Genomic DNA, 23,598 nt, shown 5'->3' on the forward strand with positions numbered 1-23,598 from the left:
ATACAACCTATGTGCACAGTACACATTTCTTACTTTTGGATAAAGACAATAAAACCATTTTTCTTACAAAGGAAAAAAAACAATACAAAATCACAGTTTTGTCATTGGTATGTGGAGATTATTCCATGGCCCCATCCAGAGTTCTTCTTCATCAGACTGAGTCTGATCACTGTGTGATTCCAAAGGCTCTTTGACATTCTCATTGTCAACCATTGACTCCTGTTCATCAGTGCTCCTTACTCCGTTGTCATTCCTTGCTTTAGCTATATTCGATTTTGATGTGATACTGTCTGGTCCTGTGGTGCTTGACGCTAATGAACCACTAGACGGTCTAGTATTTAGATTGTCATCAGCACTTGAGGAAATGCCCATTGGCAATGGACTGTTGAGTGGAACTTTTTCTTCATGAGTCACTGCAAGTTTGTCAAGTTTCTTAAACTGCTTTCCTAACCTTGCAGGCGAGTTTACTTTTAGGTTGTTTGAATGGCCAGCTCGTCTTGTCCTAATGATTGACCCATTCTGAGCAAGATATATATTTCCATTAATGTTGCTATGACTATTAATATTGGACAGACGGTTCCTCTGTGATTCAGGTGCACTGTCCTCACCAGTTGAGCTGGTTTCATATTCCCGGTCGACAACCAGCTTGATCCTTTTCTTTTTGCCCCACTGTAGACATAAATAAAGAAGAACATTTAAGAAAAAAATGGTTGTTTATTTTAGCCCATGGTAAAAATGATTACTGTCACCCCTAGAATGTTCACTAGAGAATGGGTGAGAACAATGTGTTTGTCACCCAGGTAGATAATAATATACCTTTAAAAACCTTTTGGAATCAGAAGGCTCTATTAGCAGATACTAGCTCACGGTAAATGACAGTGGACCATTGAAATAGAAAGTCTAGATTTAACAAAAAAAAAAAAAAAAACCTCAACCAGCAAAATACAAAACATTGAAAATGTTATTGAAATATTTTAAATAGTTTAAAATAGCAATATAGAGATATCTGACCATTCCAGATCAGCTAGAGCTCTAGTTACCAGATGGTAAAGCCCTTGAATCATGGATCTATTGCTTAATTCATGCATTGGTTAAAACCAAGCTAGATTCTCATCATGAAAGTCACATGCAAAGACATTAGAGCACAGTACACTCAGAAGCAACTGGGTTTCAAACTATGGATTACTTCAGAGATCATCCTCCAAAAAAGCTGTGAAACTAAACCATTGAAAAACTAAAGTCTCTAGTAAATTCTGTTGCAAGAACAGGCCTAATGGATTGTAATTTGCGACAACATAATGCATGACATGTCTAGAATGAAGAGAAAGACAGGTCTGGATAAAGACAAGACAGCCCAGTTGTCCTCATCCAAAGTCATAGCTGGAGAAAGAAAATGGAATAGTAAAAAAGAATTGTAAACACAAACCACACCCAGAAAAACAATCCACTCAGGTATGAAACCGAAAGCACACAGTTTACACAACAGCACCTGCAAGTTTGTCTTAAAATGACGTGGAATCACCACCAGTCTCTGAATCTACTTCATCCTCATCCTCCTCTGTGTCCTTGGTTGTTCCGCTCTCAGACTGCTGCTCACTATATTCTGAAGCTGTTCTAATGGCCGACTTTCTACTGCTTCCAGAACTTTTGCTACTCTTGGAATCTGAGTCCTGTGTTGACTCTGTTGTATTGGAATCTGTAGCACTAACTAATGATTTCCCTGTACTGCTTTTGCCATTAACATCAGATGTAAAGCTGTTTCTTGAGGTTTTGGACCTGCTCCCATTAATGTAACTACTGGTAGTTTTTTGAGATGGAGTTCCATCTTCATCACTATCAACAACACCTGACTGATCATCGCCCTCATCTGTGCTCTGCACCATACTGCTCTCTGTGCCTGTTTTATCTGTCATTTGGCTAAATGCGCTTATACTTTTGCTTCTTTCAGTGGATGTAGTTCTCTGACTGACGGTGGATTTCCTTGACATTGTTCCCTCACTTATATCATCTGTTGACTGTTTGCTTTCAGAATCATCATCATCTCCTTCCTCATCTTCTGAAGCAGATTCCTCTTCTTCAGTTTCTTCTTCAATAACATTCTCTGATCCTCCAGTAACTGTGGACCTTCTTGATCGGTAGCTGCTTCCTGGAGTTCTTGAAGTTCTACAACTACCTTCACTATCTGAATAGGTTTTTTGTGAGCTTCTATTTGTAGTCCCTCTACTACTCATGCTACCACCGGTTGACCTACCTTCTTCAGACTCACTTGCTTCTGATCCACTCACGTCTGTTCCTGCTGATGCTGATGCACTACTGCTAACCCTACTATGTACTGAACCTCCACTCATCTCAGTTCCTGATGCACCACTAACACTTTCTTGAGTAACTTCACTGGATCTTTCTGAAGATCGCCTGCTGGTGCCCGTGTAGGAAGATCTCCCTGTACTGCGCACTGAAGACATCCTGGATCCTGATTCTTCAGTGTCCCTGGATCCTTCACTTTTGCCGCCGCCTTCATCCTCTTTCTCACTATCCTCCTCTGCATCAGATCCTTCCTGCCCAGTACCCGACTCAGACTTAGATTTGCTTTCATCCTCTGAACTTTCTAGATCTTCCTGTTCTTCATCAGAATCTACAGTGCTTTCATTGGTTTCATCTTGGTCCAGTGTAACTTTAAGATAATCTTTATCTTCCACCTGGGATGGTGCCACACTACTTCTGATTGAAGACTCATCCCCAGACTCTTCCTTTTTACCACCTTCACTTTCTGCCTCAGAAGCACTGCCCTCTTGTTCACTTTCAGCTGTGACACTGATGGAAATGCCTGACTTTTGCTCGTCTTTTTCAGAATCACTAACTGCTTGAGATCCAGATTCTTCTTTCTCACTTCCGGCTATAGAACTTTGACTAGTAGAGCCTTGAGATTTACGCCGCAATTGCAATTTCTTGGAAATGTTGATGCGTTTTAGCACTTTACTTAGTCTTGATTTTGCCGAAGGTTTATCTTCAGCTGATTTCTGAAAGTAACTGCCATTGATAACCATGCTTCCAGATGATCCACTTGCTATGCTGTCTTGACTATTTACACGGCGAGCAGACACAAGTTTTGCATAATCCTTGCCTCCACCTTTTACTTTCTGAAGTATCATTGGGAATATTTTAGCTTTCTTCCATGGAGAATAATGGGATGTTGTGGCATCAGTAGGCTGATCTGCTACTCTAATGGCTGCTAATTTACTGCCTGCTGCTAATTTACTGATTTTCAGTACTGATTTAAGCTTCTTTGCAGCCTGTCCACCTCCATCTCCACTACCATCTGCAGGCTGTACTTCTCCAGGTTCTGAGATTACTGCCTGATCCCCTAATCCCTCTCTTGGAGGTCTCTTTGGTGGCCCATGGCCCTGTGATAATGAAATGAATAAAGGTTAACACAGTTATATGCAAAATCCCCTGAACCTGAATCAGTGCTATTAGGAATTTGTTTTCAAGTTGGCAACATAAGCAATTCCAGCAGCTGTTGAAATCAGTTTATACAAGCAAGTTAAGTATTAATTGATTTTTTAACATTAAACTTTTTAACAGCCTTTTTTTGTAAGGAACACACTTTCACCCAATGTGGCTGAATGCAGTTAAATGAGCTGACACTTTTGTAACTTGATTCCATTAATTTTACTTAAATACCAGAACAAGATAAATCAGCATGCCAACATGTCAAGAACTGGTATTATTACAATAAACTGTTAACAGCATAAGTTGTAAGCATGCAACAGGGTTTGGGGAGCTATACATATGTCAACCTGTATCCTTTTAAATAAATCTAGAGAACAGCTTATCCCATTGAGATGAAATGATTAGGGCATTATAGGAGGCTGTGTGGTCCAGTGGTTAAAGAAATGGGCTTGTAACCAGGAGGTCCCCAGTTCAAATCCCACATCAGCCACTGACTCATTGTGTGACCCTGAGCAAGTCACTTAACCTCCTTGTGCTCCGTCTTTCGGGTGAGACGTAGTTGTAAGTGACTCTGCAGCTGATGCCTAGTTCATACACCCTAGTCTCTGTAAGTCGCCTTGGTTAAAGGCGTCTGCTAAATAAACCAAAAATAATAACAATTATTAAGTAATTAGGAATATCAGAATCTGGGGATAAATGGAATGGCTGTCTGTCTTTATCTCCATCTATGTATATGTCCCATCTACATTTTTACATTTACTTTTTCATGACACTGATGGCTCTTATTCTGGATTTACAGCCGTGGCAGAGGATCTACTGTTTGTACTGTATTATTATATTTTAACTATGCATTTTTATTTTGGCTCCTATCTAGATTATTCATAGTAATATTGTATCTTTCAAGTGAAACTGCATGGGGGATTCAATTGCACCAACTAAAAAAAAATCCTGCTTTCTATGTATCAGGTTAAAAGTCCAATTACACCTGCAGGAAAAAAATGGTTAATTTACAGTATATGGCTCCAGATTCAATAAAACAAGTTGTTTCTAAATGCTAAATTGAATCTACTGCTTTCCAACGGCATGCATCCAAATATTCTGGGGGAGCAGTATCAAAAGACTGAAAACAAAATCAATATCGACACTTGCAAGTACGTGTTGGAATTTGAAGTGCTAGTGCTAAAACCTAGAAACATCGCTTTTAGCAATATTTCCTCTGATGGATCCCTACAGAATCAAAAGTTCCATTCCAAATACAAATTGGAAGTTATAATTCTATACAAGGGACATGTACAAAAAAGCAATTATAATTACATTTGAAGCTGCTTACTCTTTATTGCATTTATTGCAGTTGGGAATCAAATCTTTCATAAACAAAGTTCTGTAGAGTTAAAAATCAACCTCGAATCTGTGATTGGCAAGTCCCGTCACCCTCCCATCTAAACTAAATCAGAACACATTTTTTCCTATGTTTTAGGTTTAAAGTGGCTTTTTATACAAAGTACTAAACCAAGGCTACAATGCACATCCTGTACAGAAAACTGTCCTTGGGGTACTGTTCTGTTCAGAATGTGCAATCTATATAATCGGTATGGAAAGCTTATATTTCACAGGTACCTCTCCCTCAGCAGATGACCCATGTGGACTATAGTAGTAGCTCCCATCATCCTCCATAATCACCTCTCCAGACTCGTCATACATTCCTGCTGGCGATATTAACTTCCTGCGACTTCCGTACTGTGGCAATTCATACCTGCAATAGAAGAGAGACAGGCTTTTGTGGAGAGGACGTGGTTGGTTCTTTACTATAAAGGTCCACTTAAGGCAATTTTTTTGTGTCTGCATTATTGAGCTTAAATTGGATAATTTGGCCATTAATAAGTATAGGAGCCCTTGTGCCAGTGGTGAATCAATAAGCCTCCTTTTATTCTTCTAAAGGCAATCCTCCTTCCTGAGGAATTCATTATGCTGGATAACCGTACTATTCATTATAATCTGAGCTGGTCGTTCTAAGGGTGCCAATTTATACACTCTGGACACCGAGAGACAAAATAAGACCACTCAGCATTTTCTAATTAATAATGCTTATCAGCATCCACCGTCTTGATAGTAATGACTGTCTACACTCTTGTCAAGTGGATTTACAACAATAAGGGCAAAAATAATTAACATATGAAGAAAGCTTTTTCGGTTCATAAATTGAAGCAGCACGATGTTATTCACAATTTTCCAAATGTACAGACGTGCTCAAATTTGTTGGTACCCTTACAGCTCATTGAAATAATGCTTCATTCTTCTTGAAAAGTGATGAAATTAAAAGCTATTTTATCATGTATACTTGCATGCCTTTGGTATGTCATAGAACAAAGCAAAGAAACTGTGAAAAGAGATGAATTATTGCTTATTCTACAAAGATATTCTAAAATGGCATGGACACATTTGTTGGTACCCCTTAGAAAAGATAATAAATAATTGGATTATAGTGATATTTCAAACTAATTAGTTTTTTTAAATTAGTATCACACATGTCTCCAATCTTGTAATCAGTCATTCAGCCTATTTAAATGGAGAAAAGTAGTCACTGTGCTGTTTGGTATCATTGTGTGCACCACACTGAACATGGACCAGAGAAAGCAAAGGAGAGAGTTGTCTGAGGAGATCAGAAAGAAAATAATAGACAAGCATGGTAAAGGTAAAGGCTACAAGACCATCTTCAAGCAGCTTGATGTTCCTGTGACAACAGTTGCAAATATTATTAAGAAGTTTAAGGTCCATGGAACTGTAGCCAACCTCCCTGGGCGCGGCCGCAAGAGGAAAATCGACCCCAGATTGAACAGAAGGATAGTGCAAATGGTAGAAAAAGAACCAAGGATAACTGCCAAAGAGATACAAGCTGAACTCCAAGGTGAAGGTACGTCAGTTTCTGATCGCACCATCCGTCGCTTTTTGAGCGAAAGTGGGCTCCATGGAAGAAGACCCAGGAGGACTCCACTTTTGCAAGAAAAACATAAAAAAGCCAGACTGGAATTTGCTAAAATGCATATTGACAAGCCACAATCCTTCTGGGAGAATGTCCTTTGGACAGATGAGTCAAAACTGGAGCTTTTTGGCAAGTCAAATCAGCTCTATGTTCACAGACGAAAAAATGAAGCTTTCAAAGAAAAGAACACCATACCTACAGTGAAACATGGAGGAGGCTCGGTTATGTTTTGGGGCTGCTTTGCTACGCCTGGCACAGGGTGCCTTGAATCTGTGCAGGGCACAATGAAGTCTCAAGACTATCAAGGCATTCTGGAGCGAAACGTACTGCCCAGTGTCAGAAAGCTCTGTCTCAGTCGCAGGTCATGGGTCCTCCAACAGGATAATGACCCAAAACACACAGCTAAAAGCACCCAAGAATGGATAAGAACAAAACATTGGACTATTCTGAAGTGGCCTTCTATGAGTCCTGATCTGAATCCTATCGAACATCTATGGAAAGAGCTGAAACTTGCAGTCTGGAGAAGGCACCCATCAAACCTGAGACAGCTGGAGCAGTTTGCTCAGGAAGAGTGGGCCAAACTACCTGTTAACAGGTGCAGAAGTCTCATTGAGAGCTACAGAAAACGTTTGATTGCAGTGATTGCCTCTAAAGGTTGTGCAACAAAATATTAGGTTAGCGGTCCCATCATTTTTGTCCATGCCATTTTCATTTGTTTTCTTATTTACAATATTATGTTGAATAAAAAATCAAAAGCAAAGTGATTTCTATTAAATATGGAATAAACAATGGTGGATGCCAATTACTTTTGTCAGTTTCAAGTTATTTCAGAGAAAATTGTGCATTCTTTGTTTTTTGTGGAGGGGTACCAACAAATTTGACCACGTCTGTATATTGTGTTATTACATCTTTGTTCTCAATTAAAGCATTACAAAAATAAATCCTGATATAAAATTAATTCCTTTTTTTAACATACCGTTTCCTAATTTTTTTTGTTAAATGGATCTCTTTGAAGATTAGAATATTGAATTATCAGGAAACAGTAAATAATCACAATAAATAACCTTAAATGCTAAACAATATGAATGCTCAATATTCAATCTTGGTATGAACAGCATTAAGAAATCATGTTGCATTTTTCAAGATTTCAGCAATATCTGAGCAAGCGAACCTGCATGAAGGTGTCAATGTCATCTAGAATTATGATGCTGTTGATAAGGGCCATGTCTGGCAGTTCTGATAATTACCAGCTTTATTGCTGTAACATCTCAATCTCTCCTTGGTGCTGGAAGTAAATCTTAAAAGCTGTGCTCAGCTGTTCATATATACATGACCATGTTACATTTTTATCATGCACCATATGGGGAATTTTAACAACACGTGGCATGTGAAACATTCTGTCAAGTGATGTAAAAAGAACATAAATTAATCTTGCTCTGACTGTATAACATTACACACTTATGGAATTATGAAACTTCTAGCAGATGTAATGTTGTAACATTCCAACCTTTCAATATGGATATCAATTACTGCGAAATTACATGACAATATTAAAATGTTGTTTAATTAGCTCCATTTCAAATAGCTTATGAATAAAATTAGCACAAAACATAATTTGAAATCTGCTTCCTAAATGGAAATAACCTATCACAGCAATGTGAATCTTGTTTCAAAGAGTAGAAACTTACCCATGATCATAATTATAATAATCTTGTCCATAGTATTCCTGACCAGGGTCAATACCAGATTCCATGGAGAGTTCCTGTCATAAAAGTTAAGTCATCAGTCAAAGGCCTGTGGTTGTTGTTTAAAGAAACAGTAGAAAAAAATGAAAGTAAAAGATGTCTGTACGGTTTTGCAAAAGTAGTAATTCTGTACCTCTGGTCTCAGAAGAGATGGCCTTAGCAATTGCTGTTGCTGCCACAGATTAGTTGAAAGACAGGGGAAAGTGAAAACAGAAAAAAAGATATTTAAAGATTTATTAGGCCAGGGGTTTTCAACCGCAGGACAAATCACAAATGCACAAATAAAATGAAAGTAAGAGAAAATAATGATCTTGAATTTTTTTTAATGGTATTATACATTCTGTAAACCACGGTGTATGCTTATTTAACCTTTGTTTAGCAGCTCAACGTGAACCGCTAATTGGGGAAAAAAAAAACCCAACAAAATCTATCACATCCACATTTTCCACCTGTATGCGCGATTCCGATTGCGTGGATTTCCACTCTGATATATAGGTGAAGCAGGCGTCTGGCGATTGTGCCTGGAGAGTGCTCTGTGCTGCTCATGATCTTTGCTGTTTTCAACTTGTCATATCAGTGAAGCAGTGTTTCTGCATTTTTTAGAAGTATAAATGCTCTGGTAAATATAGTTATTACAATACTCATATTTGACGGGTTTTGTTTATTACCACAGCTGCATTTTATTAACAGCAATAGCGGCTGGTTGAATATGTTTTCGGTGTTTGAAACAAAGGAAAACACAAGAGTCAGAAAGTGCAAAGCGACAGAAAGTTATACAGAGTCCCTTTGGATCATTTTATGCTGGCTTTAATAAAAAATCTATTATTGTTAGTAATTATAGTTTTATCTTGAGCTTAATGTTTTTGATACTGTAAACATTTTAAACGGCACACATAGTTATGCTGAGGTGGGAAGTAAATAGTAACGTGATAAACATTTACAGTGCAGACTATTTTGTATTATTTATAATGACTTTGCCCAATAGAAAGCGAACACAAGTGTTTCCAAAGATTCCTAAATACTGCCTTTTAATTATTTGCATCCAAAGACATGTAATTAAGTTTTAAGAATGAAGCCTACTGTTTGGTTTTCTGTCTCAGCAATTTGTCAGTCCCAGACTGTTGTGAACAATTATATATTAAATAAACAGGGGAAAAAAGAAATGTGTTAACCAGATTATTCTGCCTTTTATTGCAACTGTGATACCATTCAGTGAGCGGAAATTGTAAAGTGGTACTTGAGCAAAAACCTCCCGACAGAAGGGGTACAGTGTCAAACAAAGGTTGAAAACCCCTCTATTAGGCTGATATTACAGTAGATGTAAAGCAGTTACTGGAGCTTTGCCAGCTGTAAGTAAAACAATGCAGGTGTAGACAGTGGTATCATGGAAATCAACCCTAACTCCTCTCCCACCACTCAAAGAAAAAAATGCTATTGATGCCACCAGGTTTAGAACTGACCATGAAGCTGGGCCTGTGGTGATTCTGTCAATATTTGAATGCATTGATCTTGATCTGACTCAAGCACTACGCTCAATTATTTTAATGCTTGCAAAGAAAACAATAGCAAGAACTTACCTCTTGGTGCCCATATCCTCGCCTTTAGAAAAACAAAACAAAACAAAAAATAAATCAATCAATATAACAGCAAACCTAATAAAAATCAGACTTAATTTAGTGATAAGTAAATACTATTTCACTGAACATATATTACCTTGTAATTGTGAGTTTTCGATCACATGCAGGTCTAATGAGCAAGTATTATTTGGCCTCTTCCTCAGGGACCTCATTAAAAATCAGATCTTTTGGTGTCAGTGATCAATATTTCACATCATAATTGTAACCTATGCACTTTAGCACATCAGGGAGTAACATATTTTGTGTTCTTGTCCACTTACAGATGGAATTAGAATAGAACCAAAGAACAGTGGAATGACGTAGGTCACAAAGCCATATTTAAAAAAAAAAAAAGCTAAACAAACCTCATAGCTTTTTATAAGTGTCAATATTAAATGGTAATACAGGTCCCTATTTTCCAATCACATTTCAAGTCACCTGCTACACGATGTCCTTTTACTCTGAAATAACTTGCGTTGTATTTATATAAAATGTTGTTTAGATTGGGTTATTGAATTTAAATGAAGGGGTATTTCAACACATTTAATAAGGGGTGGTGAGAAATACAGACCATAGTTTGCTAGTTGAATTTAACAACTCTAGTTTCTAAAGTACCCAATGTATGTAAACCCAGTTCATTTTCATTTCATGACTGATGGTCACTGTACATGACAATGTTGCAAGGAGAAGGAGGAGACTGTTTAACATTATGATGAGACCAAGCAAGTTGAAATAATGCAGACTAGAGAAAGCATTTAATTACATTGGAGGGAAAAATGAAAGACAGAGATGAGCATCTTTTTAATCTTTTTGTGTCACCATGCGTAATGTCTTTGAATTCCAATTCAACACACGCTGTTGATTATCAGAGGCAAATTACTGCAATTGTCCTTTGATGTGAAAGTAACGAGGAATTCAAATGAAGATTGATCACTAAACAATGATTTGTGACTTTCAGAAGACTTTTTGAATTTCCTTTTTTTTTCCTTGATGATCTTAACATACGTAATCGGTTTGTAAGGCAAAACTATGAGACTGTAAAGTTCTACGCACTACACTTATGGACAGGAAGCATGATAAATAATCTATTACATGAGATTGAACTATGCAATCAAGAAACTGTGACAAACAGGTCCTGCTGGGCTGCCATTATGTAACTTCTATTCCACAGATAGCAAATGATGCATATTATAAAACTCAATTGCACTTCACTAACACTTCAACTGCAACAGTTAGAAAAAATGCACTTCGTATTAACTTTAGAAAAGTGAAATGTGTTAAATCTGCATGGCAATTAGACAGTTAACCATGCTTTTATCATAGTATTCGTAGACTGTGCTTTACCATGTTGTTTATTTTATTCTTCACCATGCTTTACAGTTTGTTTGCACTTTGCCACGCCTACCTTACGCAAAAAGCTTAGACTATGCTTCATTATATTTTGTGATGATTTCACCATTGTATACTTCAGTAAACCTTTCTTTGGAAAGAATCTGTTGTCCAAAAGACAATTGCTAGCTGACTTATTTTTAATTTCATGGCCTTACAAGTCCTGTAATAATGCAGCTTATACTTTTCTATGCTAGATATGCCGTATGGTACATTCGTCACAATTCAATATATACATACACATAATTAAAAACATACTAGACTAGTTCATTCATAAAATTATTGTATAAATGGCCTTGGGGATGTCAGGTCTTTTGTCAGAAATATGTATACATGAAAACGTGTGTTGCTTAATAAAAAAAGGCAATGAAGCTGTACACCCTTTGATGCAAGCCAGCGATCATTACACATAACTACTCAGCATACACTATTAATTAGCAACAGTTACATTTGGTGTGATTACATTTGAGCTTACTGGGAAACAGTTGCTGCCAACCAGCTTCATGACTGATTAGTCAACTAATCAAGGGTAGCACAGCAGCACACAGCACTAAAGACTGACTTTAAGACAGATCAGAAATACATAATTAGGAGAGGAGCTCTAGGAAAGCAAAGGCAGGGAATAGTGTGCAATTTTAAATGTCACCTTCATCCATAAAAATTGAAAATTCAGTGGTGCTACGTCTGGAAGTTTGATTGCGGAGCACCACAGAACAGAGAAATGACACACGGCATGACGTGTAGCTGTATGTTTTGGATGCATCCACCCCCCAAATGGTTATAAAAAATGATGACAGTGAATCCTTTTAGCAGAGACAATCAAATGTGTTGTATACTGTAAGTCTGTTTCATGTAAATACAGTTAAGTGAATGTGTTGAGCATATCAGTGATGCAAAGGTGAAGAATGGACTCCAGCTATAACAGATAGAAAATACAGTATAGATAACTGAACAGTGAGAACATCATAGACTTGTACTATATAAAGGTACAGACAATTACAATGAAAAGAAGCAGACACACATGCACCAGTTAGCAAAGCTTTATATAACCCTCAGAAATTAATCACAGTGACATAGTACCAGATTGTAATGCCATGCAACACTATTATAATATATTTGAATATATTGTTGTGGGATATGAATATCAGTTTTACCCAAGCTATAATGATACATTTGAGATTTTAATTAAATTGTATGTCGTTAATTTACTATTATTGCATTAACTTCAACACAATTTATTAATCTTTACATATTTAATCAGATGATATAAAAACAACCCAAATCTATATTTTGTTATTTTCTATGTGGTCCTCTGCCCACACTTTATGAAGCATTTTAGAAAGCTATATCTTAAGCCTGGACATAAAATGATACATGATATATTTAATATATAAAACAGTTTGAAAAGATATTTGCAAAATATGTTCATGTTATTGGTTAGTTAAATTAGAGCTATGCAAACAATATTTACAACAAATGGCAAACATGAAAAGAAGAAATGACACAAATGAAGCTGAGAAGAAAGAGAACAGGACAGAACTACAAGATGGTTGACTGAGATGGAAAGCGTTTTTCAATCTCCTCAATGATACACTTCAAGCTGCCATTTGACTGGCTTTGATCCTCAGAAGTTTCAGTCTTTTGTGCCTCGGGCTTGGTAGTTACTTTTGGCCTGGGGACATTCTTCGGTACCTTGTGGTCTATTTGACTGTACATATTGGCAACAGATTTTTTCTATTTCTGCTAAATTCTGGATGCTTTTGAGAATCCCCTTCAGTTCCTTTCTGGGGGGTGGAGATTGGGTTGCCTGAGGGCGGGAGGGTGCACAACCCTTCTGAGATAAGGATACTGGCTGTAGAGAGGACACAGAGGGAAAAGGAGGCAAGAGAAATGGATAAACAGGCAGAGCAGAAGTTAATAAAGACTGGGGTGGGAGTGGTGGGGGAGGAGGTGGAGGAGGCAGAGAATGGGGAAGTGGTGGAGAGAAATGAGGAGGTGGCGGGGGTACATTAGGAGGTTCTGGTATGATTTCGGCTTCCACCTCGTTTGGTCCCAATGCACGATAAGTGGAGTTTGCAAAGCTGAACTTCCGGGATATAGGGGGAGTTGGTTTGCGAGCTGGGGGCAGAGAACTATCAGAAAGAGTAATGACAATAGAAGGAGCAGGAAAGTCCAATTGTGGAACAGAAGACATAGATAATGTAGGACAGGAATGGAGACCGGGTACAGAAAGCAAGTGATTGGGAGCTAAATCTAGCATGCTTCCCTGCATTTCAGTATGGCTGCATTTCGATGGCAAAGGGGACTGCTGTCCTTTCAAATTGCAAGTTTGAAGTTGCTTAATTTCCTGCAAGGTCTGTTGCTCAAACTGCCTTGCCTGGTCTTTAACCTTTAACTTTGTTTCAGCTTTTTTACACCTTGGGCTACAAACTCTTAGCTCTGCTCTAAGCAGCTCCAGCTTCCACTGAACTGGATCCATAATAACGTGCCCACTTAAAGCATCATACATTGACCTGCACATGCGTGATGGCAATGTCCATGCATGGGAAGGACCTCCAGAAGGAAACTTTAGAAGGGAATCTTTCAAGCCCAGTCTCCGGGAAGAAGGTCTGCCAAATAAGGCTTTTCTTTTTCGGGAGAGGCCACCACTCTCTGGGCTGTTGAGAATGCTTTCATCATACAAAGGGTTACTGGTAGTTAATGGGTTTTCATCTGACAAGAATGTGATGTTATTAGCAGACTTTGGGAGTTTGTTGTACAATGATCCATTGACACTGGATTTCTTGTGTGCTGAAATGGCACGTGTTGCACACGTGCTTATAAGTCTTTGCCCATCTCCCTCTTCTAAAACAGACTTTTTTCCCCTGCTTTGTTGAAAATGGTAGAGGAGAAAAAGTCTTGAAAGAAAAGAAGATAATGAGGTGTAAGGAAACATGCAAGGACACAGATTTCCTTTCAAGTTCTAAGATGTGTCTATTTCCTAAACTAATACACTCCATCCTCATTTAAAGGACCCCTTAAAACATTTTTGGTCTATTCAGAATTTGAATTTTTGCAACTTGCTCAACAATTAGGAATACAATCCAAGGCCTCTGAAGTGGTATCAAATTGTTGGTTCCTCATTTTGTAACATTATTTTGGATTTTTCTTCTGTCATGTTTTGAAAGGCCCTTTAGTAAGAGTGATGTATGTTCCAGGGAATACAAATCTACCAACAGCTTCCTGTGTAAAAGGAATTTACTAAACCTAGAGACAAAAGGGAATGGGTGAACTCTATCCTTGCAAATGTAATATGATGGGTTTAGATTGTATCTATGCCCTACACATTCAATAGATTGCCTTAAACAAATCTCACAGACAGCTGTGCTACATAGTAATGGAACAGCTCTATTCAATTTTAACTTGCAAAATTCCATATTCATGTAAAGGGGTTGCATGCAAGGCCAATGATTTTCCACAACAATGGAAATTCTGCTAAGTAATGGAATTAGAAATCAAATAGTTTACTTATTTACGCCTTTATTCCAGTACTGTCTGTGCTTTATATTGCATTTTGTGCAGGGGTGGCCAAAGTTGGCCCTTCCAGTCCTGGTCTTTGTTCCAACCCTGTTCTAAAATTAGTTAATGATATAATGAATTAATTAAGTAGTTAATTATATAATTTGACCTGTTAAACCTGGAGTGAAATGGCCCCCCAGGACTGTGATTGGACACCCCTGCTCTAGTGGCAGCTATAAAAAAAAATATCAACTTGTAACCTGTGCTAATTCGGCATCTTTATCAACATATTTAAGTTTGGCATGGGCCCAATAGCAACACGTATGTTACTGGAGTTATGTCTGCAGTTCACATGACATTGCACAAGTAAGCTTCTAGAGTTTGTACAAAAAGATGTATTCACTTAACATTTATCAAAATACAGAAATGAGTTCATGCTAGATTAAAATAATTTGACTATATCACATTCCATAGAGCTGTGAATAAGCCGATAAAACGTTGTATTAATGTAGCTTTTATTACGCAACATTATAATAACATCAGAATAAAATGGATGTTTAAATAGGAATAAAAATGATTTGTAACGCACAGGGACACATTTATACAAGTTTGGTTACTCAGCCATAGAGTATTCTGCTCTTTGCTGTGCTTTTTCTATTTTTTTCTTGATATGTCTGGCATGTTATATTACATTTATGTTCTGCAGGAATCCACCTCTGTACCAAACTATTTTTGTTTTTATCAGTTATGTGGGAGCCATGAGGAATATTATCATGTTGTAAAATAAACAAGAGACTGGGGTACAGTGTGGTGTCTAATAGGTTTAAGTCTAAAGATGTGAGAAGATTTTGTTCTCGACTTTGCTAAAATGTGCACCATGCTCTTAATAAACCAATGAGTGTATAGACCCGTTTGTAGTAAAGCACTGTACAACTTTGTGTCACGATTGTATTTTTATTTTTGGAAATCAACACCATATGCATAGGGTAAGGATGCATTTTTGTACATTAATATATGTTACTAATAGTAAAAGTGTCAGCTATGTGTTGACAGCAGCTAAATCATTACAGCTTGTTTGAACTACTAGCTGAAGTTAAACTTGAGAATTTAAATGCTGTTCATTGGCCTTGTTCAGTATTATTTTTTGTGCATTTAGTATTTTTCACTTTTGTGAACTGTTGCTTGATTAAAATAAACACTATCAACAATAAATTATGTATTGGCTTTTACTTGAACAACGTAGTTTGAAAGTTAAAAGTACAAATATCAATTAATAAGTAGAAAACGGCAAAAATGGAAATGACTCGTGAAACAGAAAACAGTAATTTATGAAATGGAAAATCATTGGCTCCATGCATCCACATAATCTATACTGTAGTTTTGTTATGGTTTAACTTAATCAAATTATAACTGAGTAAAATGTACAGTATATTTGTATAAAGTATAATATGACTAGAAATACAGCAACGTAAATAAATAAGATCAGTCTTGTTTATAAGCAGGAGGAACCACACATTCACACCTTTGCAGCCTAGCACTGTACTGTTCAAGCTACTATTGGGAATATTGTATTACAAAGTAGGAGGTATTTTAAAGAGGAAGTCTCATTTGGGCTTCTGTACACAAGTTTACAAAAACTGAAAACATAAAGGGGGATACCAAGATAGAAATAAAAAAGTGCATAGTTAACCAAGGAAGCTAAATTCAGGTAGGATATATACAATCTAATTAAGACTTCCCCTTTAATTATATTACTTGACTCTTACAAGCTGGTATCAAATGCTTTCTACACAATCTTTCACTTGCAAGGTGGTGTTACTACAATATCCCTGGCACTTATTTTGATTAGAATAATGGAAACACTCACAGGAGCTGCCTTACACCCCAATCTGTTTTTTTCCTTCTAATTATTAGGATCAATGTCATACAACACCTAACAGAATTAAAATATGCTGGCTAGCTAGTTGGTTTACTTAGTTCATAGATCTAAAAAAAAAAACTGAAGACAGTATGACAAAAGTCTACTTACTGCTGCCTGAATCCATAAATTGGTAATGAATGAACATGACAGGAGACCGATAAAGAGAGGTGAAGAAAATGTATGCAAAGAAAAGCAAACTTAACATCCAACAGTATATACAAAACATGTTAAGTGAAACATGAAAGTAGATTTGAATGCAATCTAGCCAAAATAACATTAGGTGAAAGGTTTCAGAAATGAAAAACATCTAGGTTATTCAGCTTTTTGAGAAAATGTTCTCCATGGTGTAACTTCATGTTCCTATGTTCTACCATGACAAAATAGAGAATTGTTTAGATGTATTTTAAATCTGCGGTAGCCTTCAATGTCTATCCAGTATTCTGAGGAGCAGACAGTGTAAGGAAGAGTTCTACTACTTAACACATTTAATTACATCTTATTGTGCAAGATCTTTTCTAATTAGCAGACACATTTATTGTAATTATTCTCAAACTTACTTCACATATTCTACTGAGATTTAATTGCTGGACTTGGCTAATTTTTATTGAAATCTTGTACATTCAAATTGTATTTAATATTTCAAAATTCCTGTTTTACTCGAAGGGTGGGATTTGTAGTGCTTAAACTGTACTATATCTTAGCGGGCAAAACTACTGAGCCAGTGAAACCATATGAACTAATTTCCCAGGAATACGATTACATTGAAGATCGTCATTGAGTAGCTTGACTACTTTGACTTTTGGATACACTTCAATAAAAAAAAACTTGCTGTACAAACAGAGGTCACTAACAACTATTTGACCTTTAATCTGTACCTATATGTATGATTTGAGATTGTATTCATATATTCTGGAATGTACACTTTATATTAAGTACTTACATGGTACTGTCACCAAGTTCTTCATACAGATTATTGGCAGCACCCCCGGCCGGTTTGCCTGCTGGCAATGCCATCTGGATTCTTGCTGTCTTTGCACACTCTGCCTGTCGTCTTTAGTAAATTGAAGAAAAAAAAAAGATATACGAAACTTCCAATACAGAAAATAATACATTTCAGCACATTGTTCAAAACATTCTCTGGCTATGTCATAAGGGACATGTCAAAAACGGTTTGATTAATTAATAAGCTTTGAAATTCATCGATCTTTTCTCTGCTGTTTCTTGCAGAGGGTTTGGGGTTTATTCTCAGGTTTCAAAACACTCTCTAACCTCTGAGAATATTTACAAATAACCTAACCATAAATTAAGTTTGGACAACATTTGAGTCAATTTAATACAGTAATCATTCCTCAACACTTGCTCTGATCTAACATGATATACTGGAAATACATAAATATAGAGATGGTCTACTTGTGCTGCCTATTGGAATATAACTAAAACTAGTGAAATTAAATAGAGTTAAATGCACTTCTTATGCAAAGGGACTGGAAATGATGTTGATGACATATTTCCACCCTCAACTTCCCGTAAGGTATCATGTAGGTTCTAATGGTAGTTAATTAAAGCTACTAAGAGGCAATTAACTAATTTAGGACCTGGTTGGAATAAAGACCAGGACTGGAATAGATCTCGAGGGCCAGGGTTGAGTACCACTGATGTAGGCTATCCCTCCATAACACTGCAGAGTCTTCATGTTGAGTCAATACCATCCAGGGGTTCTAATTTGTTGCTAACTTATTTTACTGGGTTAAAAGCACATATATTGCTGTCATAATTATCTGCCTATCATTTTATGTGATCGCCCGACAACATTTTATTTTAATGGTGGTGCATTGAATCAATTTGGAATCAAAATAATAATAATAAAAAAATACTTACTCCTTAAACCTGATGTAAGGCAGGGCAGAAAAGGAAATGAAATAGTTAACTTTTCATATTGTATAGTATTTTTTAAAACATATTACGTGACTGCAATGATTTAATTGTAAGTTACATGTGGTTCAGTTTTAAAGATGCACTCTGTTTCCAAGGCTTGGGGATGCAAGCTATTATAATTACCTTACTCGAATATCAATGATTGAACATACTCAGTGTATCATGTCTTATACCAAGTGACTGCTTTACTTCTGGTAGCAAATTTCAAATGGAACAGGTCTCACATTAAGGTCCCATCTGTAGTGCATGCATTCATTCAAACAGCAGTTGTTAAAATTGATCAGGGGCACTATCCCTCCCCAGCCAAATTGGTTAAGACAAATATCTGTGTCTAACTGAGGAACGAAAGCAAATTCTGAATGTGTATTTAGATATTTGACAACTATACAACTACAGTATGTTATACTAATGGTACCCTTTTCCCCATTCCTACATGTCTGTTTGACGGTCGGTTCAGATTATAACACATGCATGTTGTGTCTGGAAGGAGATTGGATTATGGTGACTCTAACCTGGCTGATATTTGCAATAGAAATGTTGTTTGTGGTGGAATGGAGGCATTCAATGATATTTTTCAAAGAAGTAATGGTAATGACAAGGTAAAAAAGCCTGGCCTTTAAATATAAATATGGAGGAAATATTGTAAACATATTACAAATGAAGAATGCACTCACTGTTTGTAGGTGACCATGACTATTAAAATAGCAGGGATGCAGCACAGAATGATGATTACTGCCAGGGCCAGTAATGCACCCTCTGTGTAACCTACGGCCTGAGCTGCCTTCTTAACACTCGCCACAATGTCGGGGGTTCGGATTTCCAGAATACGACCTCCCTGGCCGAGGTAGGGCTGGAATTCTTTATTTATATCCAGCAGCTTCCCATCTAGGAATCTAAAATACAAGAACAGTTACCTTCATCTTTACTTCGTCACATCAGTAAAACAAGCACGTCTGTAACCTTGACCCTCTACCAGGGATGTAAACTGAAATTTAGAGCAATCAGTCATTTGAAAACATAGATAACCATGTCCTTTATCCACTGCCTGTATCAAAGCAGATAGACATGGCTAGTGGATGGAAAAATCCACCGGCCACACAGGCAATTTACCGGCCAACATTGTTCCAGGGAGTGATGACGACAAAAGAAAATGCAAAAACAAGCAACATTTATGAGCAGTCTAAACAGGGTCTGAAACAATCTGCCTCATTAGTGAAGATATAGCTTCTGAGATGTGTTGGGCATCTGTCCTCTCCACAGACTGCATGCCCACAAACTGCACGGTCAGCAGCCATTTCTGGCAGAATCATACATATACTAGCTCCTCTTCTATGACAGCGATATCGGTTGAACCATCTGACATCACTGACAGGAACTTTGCATCTTTTATTTTCTCTTGCAGTTGCCTTCTTTCTACCTCAGCAATGTAGTGCATAAATACTCTTGCTTGTTTGTCATTCCTGTAAGTACTTCCTAGATTTAGCCCATTCTGTTCATCAACCTTATGTTATTAAAAATAATTTTTAAAAAAATGCTATTTTCTATTGTCACACTTTCTGACTCAGGATCTGCTAAGCATTAACTTACTATATTTTTTCAAGCTTTAAACAATTCAGTTCAAGATAAAATTGATTCCAATAAATAGTAAATTCACCAAAATTCATCGAATTTGTCACAGTGATTTTTAGTACATATCACGGCGAGTTGTGGAAAAAAAATGTGACGGAAAAGTCACCAAATAATGTAAGTTTAGCTACATCAACATACACAAGCGCTTTTGAATAGTACACAAAAACCAATAATATAAAGACTATTACTTTTTACTGCTGGCAAGTTTAAATGTTACTTTAGAGAACAAAACTTAGTTAAAGGTCCTTTCACACCAACATAACTTTTTTTTTTTTTTTTTTTTTAAGAACACAGAAAGATGCAGCTTTCACACCGTGTAGCGAAATAGACTGAAATAAACTGTGTTCCTATTTCTCTGTGCGCGTCCGGTATAAATGTACACAAATGTATATATACAAATGTGTGTGTATATACACACGCCACACAAAGCCATATGGACAAGTACACTTAGACGAGCAGTTTCAATATGGATATACTCATTACAGTTATGTTGATGCAGCGTATCTAAACTAGCAGATGGCAGAACACCAGAATAGAGATAAAGGAACACACAATGTGTTGTTGTTATCTCACAACATACAGCTCTGGAATGCAATTATTTTATCTACTAAATTATATAAATCTGCCATAAATGCCAGGTTGCAAGCTTGTTTTTTTGTTTGACTCTAGTTGTCGCTATTCAGCCAAACAGAAAATGATGGTGCTTTTACTTTAATTGTACCCCTGGGCTACATACATCAACTTTGCACAGAAACAGGGCAGTATTGACATGGAGCAATGTGCCAGTAGTCAGCTATTGGACTTTAATGATGCCTTTTAATGAAGGACAGACTTCTAAGCAAGTCTGAAGGTGACACAAAAATATGCAACGACATGTGACCATGTTTCAGCTAAAGCAGCGGTCCTGAGGATACAGGTAATTATTATCTGCATAGTGAACGGTTTAAAGTAAGTCTTGGTAAAAAGCCACCATTTTGTCCTCATGCTATGACTCCCTTATCTTAACACTGATAAAGTGAGTATACTTGCCCTCTAAAGTAAAAAGCTGCTAAATTGCCTTTATTATATCATGTGTCTTTTCATAACATACACTGTATTGGACGACAAGGAAAGTATTATGTAGATCACAAGAACAAATTTCAAAGTTGTGTCCTTACCCTTTACTGCTGGATTATTAAACAAAAACAGAAATTCTCAAATGAGTTGGTATTTCTCCTGCATTTACTAATTTAATATATGTTTTTTCAATGCTTTTTGTTAAAGTGTGGAGGGTCAGATGAGGGCACACATGTTAGTGAATGTCTATCCTTTGACTACAAATGTCTGCTGTTCCCTTTTGTCTTCTGAATGGCAGAACTGGAGCGCTTGTCAGTCTGAAGCAGAGGGATATATTTTCTCAGAACAGTCAGATACACGCTTCTTGGTTACAGATGAGCATTAACATCAGGGTCTGTCTGGCTGCAATTGCCTATGGTGTTAAAAAAACAGGTGCCACCACAAGTCTAAACCTATTGAGACTGCATAACGCATTCTTATGAGCCTCTGCTCGTGATGGAGAAGTTACTTATTTTTTAATGAACTTAAGAAAATAAGAAAAGTTAAGAACTGGAGAAGGTGATTAATCTTGTAAATTCTAATCCGGTTTCTACACCATTAAAAAAAATACCACTCAGTCTCCACTCAATTTCCAAAAATGTCCTCTGATCCTGATCTCTGCACTGTGATTGCATGTAAATAATACATTAACAAATGGTGCTATGGCAATAAAGCTGCTTTTTGTTAATCAAAATCACAGCAAATGATATAGTTTTCTTAAAAGGGAATAACAGTTGCACCTGATTTGCTAGCAGCTTCTGACTACCACTTTTTCAGCACTAATGGAATTCTGCCAGCACCCAGCTCAAAGTCACAACATGAAGAGGATGGTGCAATCCAGCACAAACGTAAAGCACCTTGCCCTTACAGTCGCATTTACCATGTTTTCACAAAATCAGGCTGTGGCAGGGTGTAGTGAATGTGGGTGAGTTTGGTGTGTGATTCTGTGAGTGAACGAGTTTGGGTGTGGAATGTTTGGAATGTGCATGGAACTAATGAGGTGTGAATTGCCCAATTGGCACCTGTATAAAGGTGGAGTGTATGGGCAGTGAGTGGGAGTAAGTGTTTGGAGTTGAGAATTTGGGTGTTTTTTTTTTGTTTATCCAAAAGTGGTGTTTTGTTTGGAAACCTTTGTTTTGTGTTTGTACCATTTGTTTGGCCCTCATGCCTTCTTATTTTGTGTTTTGGTAAATAAAAGTATTTTGTTTCACTGCATTTTCCTGAGACTTCCCTCTGCGGCTATCCTGTCACGCAGGCCCTTTGTGTTTTAATGTGCACGTACTACTTGGATTCCCACCCACTTCATATTAAGGATGAGTCCTTTGTGTAATTTTTTTTAGGTGATGACAGGTACCACATGGTTAATATTGGTCATTTTTTCATCATAAACAATTTGAAGTATACAAGCTTACTTAAAAAGTTCTTGTCTTGATATGGCCCTGTTGGTTAAAGGGTCGATTGCATAGACCATCAGATCTGATTTGGAATAATCCTCTTCTGAAAATCCGTCCCCAAATCTCCGTGCTCCGATGGACTCCACAACGACTTTAGCCCCTGGAACCTGATCCTGTACATAACGCTCCAAAATCCTGTAGGGAGAATTTAGAATGGCATTTAGTTTTACATCAACATAAAAAAAAACAGTTATGCTGTTGGACTGAAGTCTGTATTCAGGTTCTCTGCTCAGCACTGTAGCACCATTGATTAAAGGAGATTCATCCGTGAACAACTGGCACCTCGTTTAGCAGTCACTTTTCAAATTATTGGAGCCTCACTAAAAATAATGTAATGGCTCTTGACAATGATCAGTGGTTGCAATTAATCAAATGTTTTTGGTAGATTTCAGAGTGTAAAAGAGGTTTCTGTTTTGAGCCAAGTCCTTGCATGTTTCAAGACATTTCAAGTAAAAGGCTGGAATGTGGTTATAACAGCCTGCCCTTTGACAAGAATTATATATTCAACCTAATCAATATGTGGAAAGGGAAGATGTTTATATTGAGTTCATTAAACCAAAGAGGTAAAACAGTATAAGGTATTAACCTTGATGTCATAAATAAGGTACTAAATACAGAAATAACAGAAGTAAATGTATATAAAATGTACAAATGAAGACAATCATGTTGCAGCACCATATTTTAAAATGAAGCGCCGACTGTACAATAAAATCAGTTTATAAAGTTAATGTTCTAGCCTCGCAGCCAGCATCTATGATAACCTGAGCTCTCACCTTACAGAAGACAGGCATTTTAGGCCAATTACCTGGCGTGCAAAGGAATTTCTTTGTTATGGTGAAACAAAAGGTATTGAGCCAAGATTGATGGCCTTACCCTTGAGAAGGGA

At 37.1% G+C, this 23,598-nt stretch overlaps 1 protein-coding gene and 1 pseudogene across 1 annotated transcript in view; both read right to left on the reverse strand.

Moving 5' to 3' along the window:
• Positions 1 to 549: 549 nt before the first annotated feature.
• Positions 550 to 23,598, reverse strand: part of LOC117415686 (protocadherin-15-like) — a 217,910-nt gene continuing 194,861 nt past the window's right edge. The window contains exons 30-39 of the mRNA XM_059026442.1: positions 22,671 to 22,847; positions 19,209 to 19,427; positions 18,478 to 18,486; positions 17,540 to 17,650; positions 9,753 to 9,774; positions 8,309 to 8,347; positions 8,119 to 8,192; positions 5,068 to 5,203; positions 1,490 to 3,401; positions 550 to 669 (exon numbers count right to left, since the gene is read on the reverse strand). Of these exons, the coding sequence (XP_058882425.1) occupies positions 1,503 to 3,401; positions 5,068 to 5,203; positions 8,119 to 8,192; positions 8,309 to 8,347; positions 9,753 to 9,774; positions 17,540 to 17,650; positions 18,478 to 18,486; positions 19,209 to 19,427; positions 22,671 to 22,847 (2,686 nt within the window). The 3' untranslated portion in view covers positions 550 to 669; positions 1,490 to 1,502. The remainder of the gene's footprint in view (positions 670 to 1,489; positions 3,402 to 5,067; positions 5,204 to 8,118; positions 8,193 to 8,308; positions 8,348 to 9,752; positions 9,775 to 17,539; positions 17,651 to 18,477; positions 18,487 to 19,208; positions 19,428 to 22,670; positions 22,848 to 23,598) is intronic.
• LOC131737448 (protocadherin-15-like) lies at positions 11,930 to 15,072 on the reverse strand (annotated as a pseudogene).

This window comes from Acipenser ruthenus, chromosome 7 (genome assembly GCF_902713425.1).
Source record: "Acipenser ruthenus chromosome 7, fAciRut3.2 maternal haplotype, whole genome shotgun sequence".
Lineage (NCBI taxonomy): Eukaryota > Metazoa > Chordata > Actinopteri > Acipenseriformes > Acipenseridae > Acipenser > Acipenser ruthenus.